General features: G+C 41.0%; 1 protein-coding gene across 3 annotated transcripts in view; it reads right to left on the bottom strand.

The window, feature by feature from the left end:
* The window catches only part of palm1a (paralemmin 1a), a 24,820-nt gene extending 12,115 nt beyond the window's left edge, over nucleotides 1–12,705 (bottom strand). Inside the window, exons 1-2 of one of the 3 annotated variants that reach the window (XM_046858311.1) lie at nucleotides 12,377–12,705; nucleotides 842–887 (exon numbers count right to left, since the gene is read on the bottom strand). In XM_046858311.1, the coding sequence (XP_046714267.1) occupies nucleotides 842–886 (45 nt within the window). In that variant the 5' untranslated portion in view covers nucleotide 887; nucleotides 12,377–12,705. The remainder of the gene's footprint in view (nucleotides 1–841; nucleotides 888–12,376) is intronic. The other 2 variants (XM_046858312.1, XM_046858313.1) reach the window with 2 other exon arrangements.
* Nucleotides 12,706–13,339: the final 634 nt, after the last annotated feature.

Raw genomic sequence — 13,339 nt, 5'->3', positions numbered from 1 at the left:
TCCTCCCAACAGAGAGTTTCAGGTTGATGTTTTCCTGGGATTGAAACCGATTGATCCACTTTTGATTGATTTATCGTTCCAGACTCAAAGCACTTTTGTACGTCGCTCAGGATACGTGCATTTGCTAAATGCCATAAATGTAAAATGTAAACATCTCTGGGTGCTTCCAGGAGCACGTGTATTTATACGGAGATCACACGTGACACTTTAAATGTTTACATACTGACTCCAGTCATCTGCAGGGTGAAAACTTATGATTAATTTTTTTTCTAGGATTTTGTTTCACTTTGTGTGGATTCAGGATGTAAAATCCCAGTTACACAATTGAGAAAAGCTCAAAGGGGGGTGAATACTTATGTAAGCCACTGCCTCAGCATACTACACCTGAACAGCTAATTCATTTTCCTTCTCACTACTGAACAACCACCAGAGTTCGGCTGAACTTTGTGTCCTTTTGGTTATTTCCTGAAACTCGGAGTCTGAGGAAGGGGAGTGAAGATGAGGATGGGGGTCTGTATGTATTTGTATACATTGTGGATTTGTGTTCCTGAACAAAACATCACATAAAGGAGCCAAAAACTCCACCTCACAGTCTGAAACGTGACTGTACACACACTCATATCAGGATGAGTAGAAACCCGGACACAAACATGAACAACATGGAGGGTCAGGTCCAGAACGTCCTGTCATGATCAGTGAGGAGTTTAATTCCTTAATTTATATATACACACACACACACACACACACACACAGTATAAAGGGTGAATTGAGATTATTTCTAAATATTATTTTTCCAAAAAATTTTAAATTATGAGGTTGAATAAATAAGCATCCTACTTACTGCTATAGCCTGGAGCCTTTCCTGCTGTGACAACGCCTCAGACATCCTGAGAGAGAGAGAGAGAGAGAGAGAGAGAGAGAGAGAGAGAGAGAGATATGAGAAACATCGCTACAGAGAACAATGCAGTAAACTCTGTTGTTTTTTCTCTAACGCAATCTGTTGTGTTTTCTCTGCTGTGTCCGGAGATTCTGTACGTTTTTAGAAGAGGCCCAAGAATGGCTATGCATTTCAGTTCCTTCCTTTCTAATCCAGTTTCCAACACAATTACACACACACACACACACACACACACACACACACACAAATTCATTATCACGCTTCCATTTCTGAGTCAAAAACTGGAAGAGTGATAATGAATTTGTGTGTGGGTGTGTGTGTAATTGTCAGGTGTGTATGCAATATGCAGTGTAGATGTTCATCATCTTCAGCATCCACAAAGCTCAACATCCTCTCTGTGAGTTGTTGTGGATTCGGAAAGCGGTGAGAAAGAACAACTTCTACGTTTCTTTGTTCCAACAAAGCGGCTGTAGTCTCCTGGAGAAGCAGCTCTTCTTCAACAGTTTGTGAAAGACAAATAATTGTGTTCTAATTTAGTGACTTGATGTTCAGTACTTCAGAAACACTGAGTCAAACAAGTCATTCAGAAGAAGATGACTGAAGGCACCTGCATTCATAACAACTAGTTTATAACTCATTAATCATTATGTGTCAGCAGTCGTTCATACGGTGGTCTGCAAAATGATGATCTAATAAACAGCTACTTCAATTATAACACAATATTCAGCAATTAAATATTTATTTATTAATTATTGGACGTCTATTTGAAAGCTGGCGGCCTGCAGGTTTCTGACCTTCACCACCTTCTTCCATATGCATCAATTTTCTGTTCTGATCAACAAGTCTGAGCAAAATACCGAGTAGGAACCAATCAGAGGCCTCATTTTTATGATGTCATCATGTAGAACTTCTTACAAAGTATTTTACAGTGTTTTAAATCTACACAAATACAAAACACTAAAGTATTTTAATACAAAATATGAAGCATTTTCATCAATCCCTGCAGACAATTCAGCCAAGATGATCTGCTCCATCAGAGAAAGACAAGAAACACAAGACAGAATGAAGAAAGACGAGTCCCTGTGAAAGTTCCACTGCAGAACCTTTGGTTAAATAGGTTGATGAAACGTTTCATTCTGGAGAGATATTAAATTTCTCACAGCATTTCAGTAATAATAAAGCAGGTTCAACCAAAACATCTGCGGTTTCTGTTCGCTGTATAAACATCCATTTGTCTCATTGCTGACTTCATGTTCTTTGGAGCTCATAATGGACAGAATATTTCATATTTACGACACCTGGGCTCTTCATCCAGCTTTTAGGAATGGGTTTGAAATGCAAATCAAGAGATACAAAAAAGAATTTGATGCTCTTTTGAGAGGCTTTAATCAGCTCCAAAAAGACAAGTTTGCTTAACAAACATCAGCTCCTCCAAAAGCAGTCTCCAGTTCCTGAAGCATTTTACAAGTATTGGGACACCTGACTTTTCCAGCCAGACGTGGTTCTTCTCCAAACTTCTACCACAAATTGTGTAGGACGTTTTAAGATGCATGAAATTTTTCACTTCAATTTTCAAAATTTTTCACTCTTCACTAGGAGACCCCCTTAAACCAGATCTGGTTAATGATGTGTGTGTGGAAGATCTCCTGCTTCTGATTCGAACCCTATTACACATCTTTGGAATGAATGTGAATGCTGACTGCACCCCAGGCTTCATCATCTCACCTTCACCAGTGCCTGACTTTACTAACACACATCCTTGTGGCTGAATGAATCTCCACAAAATCTAGTGGAAACATCTTCCCAGAAGACTGCAGCAAATTAAGACTGACTGTGGAATAGGATGTTAACAAGCAAATAGCATATATCTTATAGTCATGTGTCTGCAAACCTTTGCCAATATAGTGTAACTTGCTAAGATGAACCTTTTAGAACCGAAGACACGAAGATCCTTCAAAGAATCTTCGCAACAATCTTTTTTTCCTTCTTTTTTCTTTTCTGAGATGTTTCTCCTTAATGGCTCTATTTTGTGTCCAATGATATCAGATTCAAAGATTTGAATATTAAAATGACACGGCTTTTTAGAAGAATTTGTTCAGCTAAGGTTTGGACGAGGTCCACATCCATCTGTGGAAGAGGAGCATTTTTTTGGTCTTGGACTTTTCACTAAAATGAACTTAATTTCAATCAGAAACACTTAAAAGTTCCAAATATATTACACATCCCACATCCCTCCACCATCTTCTGTCTTTAAATGTGCTTAAACGCCTCCAGAGTCGCTCTGATGGACGCACCAATGCAGAAAGAGAAATGTTTGAAAGATGAGGAGAATTGAGATCTCATGAGGGTCATGAGGGAGTAGAGGAATGTGTGGATGCCCCAGCCTATGACACCCTGCAGTCTGACATGTGTTTCCCATCATAATCACTCCCCCAAACACACTCCCTCAACCCTCCAACATATAACACACACCACTTGTACAAACAGGAGAAAGAAGTGAATGAGTTTGGGGAGGATTGAGGCATCACACTGCTATTCTGGCAATGCCGTGAGCAGGTCCTCCTTTTTAAAAAGCAGAGAGTAGATGATTGTGCATCGCTCTTTTTCTACAGGAGGAAACTCGGCTCTGCAATCGAACAGCCCCTGATTCGTGTTTAATAAGGTGTCAACTAGCAGCAAAATGCCAGGCCAAGATCATGTTTGTAGCTCCTGGTGCATTACATAAGCTTGTGCACACTCAGCACCTTTCACTGCTCGCTCCAGCCGGCGTGACACGACAGGATGCAGCACAAAACACTGCGTCGAAATAACACACTGCTCTGCAGCAGAAAAAAATTGTCTGAGGAAACATGGTGTGTCTGAATTTCTGCACTGATACGTTCAGGGTTAGAAGATCAACATTGCTGTTACACAACGTGGCTCATGGGTGTACTCCGCATCTTGGACAGATTAAAGACACAAACAGCTGCAGGTTCGGAGATCATATGTCTATCAGCAAACACACATTCCTGGCTTTCAAATGCTTATTAGCTAAAGCAGGGGTCTAGGGTTATTTCTCAGGTCAAAGACCCCTCGGGTGATAGAGACATGGGGCAGGGACCCCTGACACAAAATGTGTCCGACGTAGCCACTGATAATAAACCAGTCCTATTACACCCGTGTTTTTTTTTTTTTTAACAAAAGATTATTTGTGATTTAACATTAATTATCGGACCCCCTGCAGTACCACCACAGAGTGAAGACCCATAAGCAAAAAAAAAATGTTCTGGCTGCTGATCCGGTCATTCAGTCCTCACAATACAATGAGTTTTTTTTAGATGTTTCCTAAAATAACTATTTTTTTATCGAATCTGTATTTGTACACGGATTATTTTAAAAGACATTAAGATTATATACATTAAGTTTTATGTTTTTTCTTGTTTTATATGTTCACCGACATCTTCATGACGCAAAGTCTAAGAGATACAAAAAATGATAATTAACACAAGTAACAGGTCAGATATGAAGCTCACAGGATGAAGAAAGTCCATGGACGTATAGTGCATCCTTAGTACCTGCCTGGTCAGGGTTACAATGGTGTAAAGAAGGCTAGTACTCTGTTCACAATTTGGAGAAAAAAAACCCACTCTCGTAAGGAATTATGACCTTGAGTGATGTAGCTGAGGTTGAGGAACTGTCAGATCCAAACGCTTTGGATTTAACTCTAAATACAGATTTGTGTAGCAGATGTAGTTTACAGATTGCAGATAAACCCCATGTATTCAATATATATTAAGGACCTACTCTCACTTTCTCTCCATTTCACACCTTTGCAATCCGTACACCATGTACAAGATATGAGTCATGTTGAGTATTAGGAAGAGAAGCAGAGTGTTCAGCAGAAGATACGTCATGATGCCAGAATCACCTGCATTGATTAGCTCTGCATATGAACATTTGATTGCTATTTCCTCCAGCTGCACAAACCATGTCAGCGAGTTTCAGATCGCTTTGTCATCAGGGCATTAATATAGTTAAGCCTATAAAATATTCTCCTGGGTAATAAAGATCTAACCAGCAGAGTAATAAACCTTTATAAATGTTTTTACACCCAGCAGATCATGATGTAATCAAATTCTCATGACCCATAAAACTCTTTACACCTGAATTGTAAGATGCTCCCGGTAACAAATTCAGCCTTATTGTGTTGGAGCTTCACAGTGCGCTAGAATATTTCTATAAGAACTTATTAGGAGTATGGAATTGTTGAAAGTCTACTGTACCAAAACAGATTGAACTCTAAGATATATCTCAAAATGAGCTCATCCCCAAAACAGCATGATTATAATAGACTGCATGCACAGTCACAGGGAGCTTCATAGGGTACCAAAAATATCATCCTGTGTACATCGGGAACTGTGCTCCTGTTAGGGGGCGCCACAGTGGATCATCCGTCTCCATACCACCCTGTCCTCTACATCTGCCTCTTTCAAACCAACTACCTGCATGTCTTCCCTCACCACATCCATAAACCTCCTCCTTGGTCTTCCTCTTTTCCTCCTTCCTGGTGGCTCCATCCTCAGCATTCTCCTACTGATATACCCCATGTCCCTCCTCTGCACATGTCCAAACCATCTCAATCTCACCTCCCTCACCTTGTCTCCAAAACGTCCTACATGCGCTGTCCTTCTAATAAACTCATTTCTAATCCTGTCCATCGTCGTCACTCCCAACGAAAACCTCAACATCTTCAGCTCTGCTACCTCCAGCTCCACCTCCTGTCTTTTACTCAATGCCACTGTCTCTAATCCATACAACATCTCAGATCTCACCACAGTCCTATAAACTTTCCCTTTCACTCTCACAGATACTCTTCTATCACAAATCACTTGTTTTCTTACATCATAAGTAACTGTAATTAAAAAACAAAGAAATGAAGAGTATTGTTTTCAGGGGATAAATAATTCAACGGCATGAATATGTTGGTTAGTAATGCGTTTAAAGCTATTACTAGGAACTAGGAACTAGGACCTCCAGCAGTGGAATTAGTTCCTCCATTTGTGGAAGGTTGACCACGTTTCACGGGCCAGTCGAGTGAATGACCCCAGAGGCTCGGAGGTAAAATCGGTCCATCTGGAACTATTCATCAACAAAAAAATATATTTAGTTTAATGGCATTGATTTCTAACACTAAACACGGGGTTTTCTTCAGTAATAAATCACATCTTACACCAATTAACTTCCCATTGTTGGTCTGTTTTGTCAAAAGCAGGAAATGCAGGAATGCCAGGTATTTCTCCACTCTGTAAAATGAATAAAAAGAACTGATCTAAAACAGATGTTTTTACACTGCATTGTGAATGACTTGAGCTGGCCGGCCAATCTAAGCGTAACCTTCTTATTTCTTCCCTGCATTTTTTTTTGCTGCCTGGAGCATATTTAAGCGAGACGACTCGTCTGGGGGGCGTCTGATGGGTAGCAGGGCTGAGTAACGACGTCTGGCTTTGAAGATCCCCACATTTCTGGTGCAATCATAAATTAAATTGAAATTGTGCCAAATATCAATCGCAATCAATCACTGGTAATCGGACATAATCGCTTTCACGTGTGTGAATATGTCCTGCATCTTGTCTGTGTTAAATGTCCGATGCATGAGACAAGACGTAGGCTTCTGAGATCTTAAATCACAGCAGGAACCGTCACACAGTCAGTGTTTTTGTCTTTATGTTTTACAAGAACTGGTTCAGCGTTTTAAACAGCCTCATTAACAGCAACATGGTGCTAGGACACTGAAAGCACCACCCATCTGATCCCCCTGTTGTGTGCCGGCTTGAAAATGTGGCCTCGAGTGTATTCCACATCTACAGTGTATAAAGAACAGCTCCACTCAAACAGCAGCTGATTCATGAGAAGTGGGAAATGACAGTTGTTTTCAGTGGACTTGTTTCACAGAATTATTCGCAAATCGTTCACTGGAACTGCAGGTGACGATAAGCAGGAAACTCGCAGAACGATGCTGGCCTTCAGAGCCGCACAACTGGAGCACATCTGCATTACATTGTGGAAAAAATTGCGATCGTACAAATGTTCCTCCAAATGTCACAATGAACAAGAAGTCATGTGACATTTTCTCCCAAAAAGGAGTCGAGAGCACTTTTGCACATTTGCTACATCCAAGTTATAAGATGAAAAGTTCATGTGCTGAAGCAGAGGACGGATGTAGATGTTGGTTTTAGCAGCATACGTGTGTAAATGATTAATAAAAAGGAAAAGAAAAAAGAACTGCTGTTTCGTTTGTAAAGGCGAGCTCATATACAAGTGCTAATTAACAGTTAATGTGAATCAGGTATGAAGATCATGTGACATGACATGTGAGGATGCAGTGGCTGATGGGAAAACGTGGTCTCTGAGCATAATCCTGGAAGTGACATTAGAGGATTTGGTTGTACATCGACGCCCCCACCCTCAACCTGTTTATAATATAAATTAAGCAAAAATATGCAGATGGTAGAATTTAGCTAATGTTAATGCTAGCTATTACTAGCCAGCTAGTGCAGTTAACCGTGTTTGCCTGTTTCATAGACCACAATTCTGCCACTAGAACCTTTTGTTTGTTTTTGTCACACGTCTAAAACGAGCTGCGTGGTTCTACAACTGAAATGTCAGAAGATTGAAGTGGAGTTTCATCAAAAACAGCTTTAATATCATCCTGTAGTGCATTCAGTGTGACTCCAGCGTTCTGCTTTGACGTCAAGCTGACAGCATCATCTGCCAAACTGGGCCTCAAGTTGAAGAGAAGAATGAGACTAAAGAGAATGAGAATTCAGACACTAAAAGCACATCAGAGCTTTTCTCTGTATGTGAGACAGCTTTACTATACTCTCCTAAGCTCTGGACTTCAATGCGCTGTTGCCGTTCTGCTCAGGGTTCTTTCTTCTGACCCGTGTCTGCTGCCAGCTCCTGTAATCGGTGGTCCAACAGTAAATTTGTTTCCATGGCACTGATCAATGTGCTCTTTTGAACATTTTTGCTCCTTCCACAACAAAGCAGGTTGGCTTTTTTCTTCCTGGCAAAATCTATAGCCATATCTGCTGCTGGCTTCACTCATGGTTCCTGTGGTGTGATGCCAGAAGACGGTGATGAATAAACAGCAATATTTTTACAGCCTTAAGACCTTCATATACACCAAAGATGATTCAGGATTCATTTTTATTCATTTGTTTGTTTGCTTTGTCATTATTTGGGTGATATTGATGCACTAGAAAATGTTTAAATTGTGAAATTAATATAATACGGAAAGTGAAATGTATTTAAACGTGTCGTAATTCGGCAAAATGATCTTCCATACGGCAGCGATGTGAGCAGGAGTGAGATATTCTCACTGAGCCTCACAGTGTCGTATTCACACCTCAGACCTCCACTCTCCCCATTCCCCAGGTTTCATTCACACATCATTTCTCCTTCTAATAATAAAACATCATGTCGTGCCGTCGTGTACTTCATATGAACCACGTGAGGTGTGAATTGAGTAAACAGAGGCTACACGCTGCTGGAACTGATTCCTAGTTTGGTGCATGTGTGTGTTTAGCATTGGGTGTATTGGGCAGCTTGGGTCAGATGAATTAAAAATCTAAACTGAAACTATATTTTATCGTGTCATTGTTTAAAATATTAATAATTAGGACATCATCTCTATCACAACTTGTTAAAATGATTTAACGATTAAAAGAGTATTAATACGAGTAATAAAAAATACATTAACATAAATCAATTTATATTTATAATAAATGATTTAAAAGACAATCATTCACTCTTTACACATGAATGCACAAAACCCCAAAGGCCAATCACATGCACTGCATCCTGAATCATTCATTATCAGTCAATAGAGAAGAGAATGTCACATGACTCTGTGCCCACGTTTCTCATCAGTAACATACAAGAACTATTTTCATTACTAGTGATTTTCTAGCGACTTGTGTCGGTGATCACCGTTCGTTTACGTGCAACAGCAGAACCTTGACCTTAATCACACAGTGTCAGAGAAGTTTTCAGTAAGACTTGTGTTTTTTGTCACATCCAGCATTCAGGAGTCATTATGACTGCAAAAGGCAATAACAAACTCACCCTGGGGCATCGATGAAAACACACCCCACCCGCTGGTTTATACCCCTGTTAAAGACTGCACATGCCCTTAAGCTCCACATTACAAAGTGACCCTGTGTCCCAGCACACAAAGTAAAGCAAAGACCAAACACAGTCATATATTCCCCTTCTGATTAAGAAACTAGACCATGAAAACCCATGCTGTCTCTGGGAGAAGTCAACCATGATGTCTGGGCTGAGATATGAAACCATTACAAATAAAAGATCATGAAGATTGAGCTCATTTCCCTGCATGTTATACATCACTCCTTTATTATACTTATCTAATGAAGCTTCTGAAATCTAAAAGAAACATTGATGTTTTCAGGGTCGTGGAATTTTTCTTTAACTCCGTACACTGGCCTCATTTTAGTTTCTGGCTTCACTGTAACCTACATACACTCACCGTCCACTTTATTGGGAACAGCTGTACACCTGCATGTTCATGCATCTACCATTCGTGCTGAGGAAAAGCCAGACTGGCTGGAGCAGAGAGGAGGCCTGTGGGCTGGCTGGAGCAGACAGGAGGACTGTGGACTGGCTGGAGCAGAGAGGAGGGCTGGAGCAGACAGGAGGACTGTGGACTGGCTGGAGCAGACAGGAGGCCTGTGGACTGGCTGGAGCAGACAGGAGGACTGTGGACTGGCTGGAGCAGACAGGAGGACTGTGGACTGGATGGAGCAGACAGGAGGACTGTGGACTGGCTGGAGCAGAGAGGAGGCCTGTCGTAGTTCTTTAGCATTCTTTACAACCATGGTGAGCAGAAAAGTATCCCAGATGACACATTTCACAGAACCTCAAAGCTGATGGGCTTCATGCAGAAGACCACATGATGTTTCAGAAATCTGAGGCTACAGTGAGCACAGGCTCACCAAAACCGGCACTTGGAGATGTATAATTGTAGTAAAAGTAAACTAAATGTTACATGATTAAATATGTAACAGTACAAAGTTGAATTAGTGCTTAATGGTTACTGATCAGAAGGTTGTGAGTTCATGCACCACTGAACCCCCTCTCTTGGATCTTTAATCCTATCTTCTACAGGTATCTTTCACGGCTCACCCCAATTTACTAGCGAACGTTGATATTCGAATCAAAGAACAGCATTTCTGTACTTGTGACAGATAAAGAATTCTTCCTAAAACAGCAGGTTGTTTTATCTCCTTTACAACCCACAAAAGCTACTTTCCGAGTTTTTCATTTTTCACACACGAGCGTGTCTTTGTAAATGTGTGAGCACTAATATGTAGAGAGCATGCTGAACTTGACATTTTTTTGTTTTGCTTTTCAGTTAAGTGCCCTTTCAGAGGGATTTGTCACAAAACTGCCCACTGAAGTGGAAGAATGCTGTCAGTTTCTATGGAGACCTCACCCACAAACTGTCCAAAAAAACGAGTCACAAAGCACGAGCAGGGAAACACGGGATCGCCATCAACTCAACTAATGGGAAAGAAATGACTCTAAATCATTCGCTTGGACAATAAAAAAGAGTTAAACAGAGGACAAATACATGACATCACCCAGGCTGTAATTGTGTTGGTCTAAAATCAGAAGTGATAAAAGCATCAATAGAAGATGAACATCTTGCATTTAGAAGTTCAAAAAACACGTCGCTGAATTGCTTCGAGCTGTTAAACAAACCTAAACGACGTGTGTTTTCTCACACGATTCTCTGTTAAAAGATGTTTTTAGACATCCATCCTGCTCAGTAGTTGCTGTTTACTGGTCATTAGCTTCCATTATTAGTGCTTTTGGTTCAGTGCGAGTTTGATGTTGTTCTGAGCGTTCTCTTTAAGAACCGCAATAAACACACGTGTGTTTAATTCACTTTGTATTTAATGTGTTTACATAAAGTAACCAGTCTCATTGTTCTCATATAGAAAGCATTTAACGGTCATAAGTCAAAGTGCTCCTGAGCAGAAAGAGAGGAAGAGGCTTTCAACTGAGAGTAAAAACACAGGCGAGGTATTGCCTTGAAGTTTCAAAGCAAAATCAATGTGGATCGGACCGAGATATGTTTAACAGCACTTAGGCTCAGTGACTCACACAAGGCTGTCACGTGGAGTAATGAACATCATCTCAACTCTATAATGTCAGAACATAAGTCCAATCTCACAGAGCTTTTTTTTAAATGAAAACACAAGGTTCTACAGCAAGTTTCCCTCCAAGACGGCATTGTGAGTCCCTCGGGGAGATTGCAGAAGCCTGTAGAGAATCTCCACTAATATAGCAGACGAGAGACTGTGTGAGCGTCTGTGTGAAAGGCCAAACACTTTTACCCTCGAACAGTTGCTTCAGGAATCTCAGCAAAAGCCCTGCCCATATCAGATAGCGCATGCCTCCCCATTAGCCATGGGAACACTCAACGTTGTGTCTGATTTCCCTGCTGCTTCCTCAGAGCCTCACAGTTATTTGGCCAACAATAGACCACACAGATCATGTGCAGGTTGCAAACTGCAGCTCTCGCTTCACTTTATGGTATGGAATATTGAAGGTCTGTGCACTTTCCAAGTTTAACCAGCAGATTTATTTAAATTTTCGTCCAATCTTTTGCAGAAGGTGGGATGACATTGTCCCCACTGTAACTGTGCAGACAGTATAGAGGGACACGCCTGCACCAAGGCAGCCATGACCATGCTGATAGAATCATGAGGAGATACTTGATACTGAAGAGACACTTCACATCATGAAACCTGTTCATCTTGCGAACATGCTCGTTCACATCGGAGACGCGCGTGTCCGCGGATTGCGTGCATTACGCGCATTACGCGCAAAAGCAAACGCCCGCGCGCCGTTATTCCATCCTGCACACCGCAAAATAATAATAATAATCCCAATATACCGCGGTGGATCGGTTGTATTACTGGCCCCTGGTTGTGCAGGATGCACGCATTTAAATCAGGAAATCAAATGATATAAATCGCGAAAGAAAAAAAAACCTCGTCTGTTTTATTATAAGGCCCTGAGCTCATCCGCGTGTGCGCGCGCGCGCGCGCATCTGCATCATCGCATCTGGGCGCATTTTTTCAATCTGGACAAACAAAAAAATCCTTTTCACGGACATGCGAAATCGAAATATGAGAAATAAGACTAACTATTGCTTTGTTGTTGTTCTTTCAGCTTAACAAATATCCACATGCAGAGCTGCACAGCTGGAACTGAGAACATCACGGAGGAGAACATAAAGCGCAAAATCTGCAGGTGTGGCATGGGAAAGGAATTTCATTGGAAATGATTTAAAAGGTGCCAAGACGAGATGTGTGCATGCAAAAGATATCATAATAATAACAACAACAACAATAATAATAATAATAATATTAATAATAATAATAATAATAATAAGAGGATCTTTACGCTGCAGTGTGGAAATGCGTCCCCCAGGTACAGTCCGCGTGTTGCTGTGGCTTTAACTGGTGCGGTTTCTTCTGTTTCTTTTCTGAAATGCTCTACCACATCAACGTGACTCTGGATCTCCTCTCCGTCTTCTGTGTGTCTGCTGCACTGCCTCAGCAGCCTGGTCAGATCCTTCAAATCTCAGCACAGCCGAAATCAGATGATTCCGTGTCCAGAGCTTCTCATTGCCTAGTCCAGTTTGTCCTGTCCCCTTGTGTCGGGGTGTGAGGACTTCAGGGTGGATGGATTTTTCAGGCTATTTTCATCCGCCCAGGTGCTAAAAGGAGAGCTTCAGCTTTAGCGCCCCCTCGTGGCCTTCTCAGAGAAAACCTTAGACACATTCAGAGTGATTCTGGTTTAAAACACAGCTCATACTCATTCGAAGACATGATCAAGCATAATCTAGTTTTACACAATCCTGTTATGCATTATTACCTAAATATAATCGAGCTATACAAGAGCGAGCTACGCATGATCTAATAAACAAATTCAACTCTTCACATCTGAATCAATCCACCTCTTAATGCCATCATTGTGATGCCACTTCTATAGAAACCATCAATATTATAGAGAAATGCAGTAAACAGCGAGAACGAATGTCATCACTAAAACAAGAAACCCAATTAACACACACTTCGACACGTCTCCTTTCACTGTAGCCGCAGCTGCACCTCCTGCATACATCATCTCCAGCAGAAGCATCGATATCAACCTCATAAAAAAGTCCCCTCAAGGTTTCAGTGCTTTTTTTCTGTGGGGTTTGAAATAAAGGCGAATTGTATGTATTTGTGCAAACTGTTTGGACCTTTCCTCGCCACGTCCAGATTATTTAAAAAAATCCGTATTGTAAATGTCCTTGTAAGTACAGGTGACCAAATCAGGTTCTTCTGCTCTGGGATGGAAATAAAAAGTGTAATAGATCCA

Source organism: Silurus meridionalis, chromosome 9 (assembly GCF_014805685.1).
Source record: "Silurus meridionalis isolate SWU-2019-XX chromosome 9, ASM1480568v1, whole genome shotgun sequence".
In the NCBI taxonomy this organism is placed as follows: domain Eukaryota; kingdom Metazoa; phylum Chordata; class Actinopteri; order Siluriformes; family Siluridae; genus Silurus; species Silurus meridionalis.
This window is presented reverse-complemented; position numbering and strand designations above follow the sequence as displayed.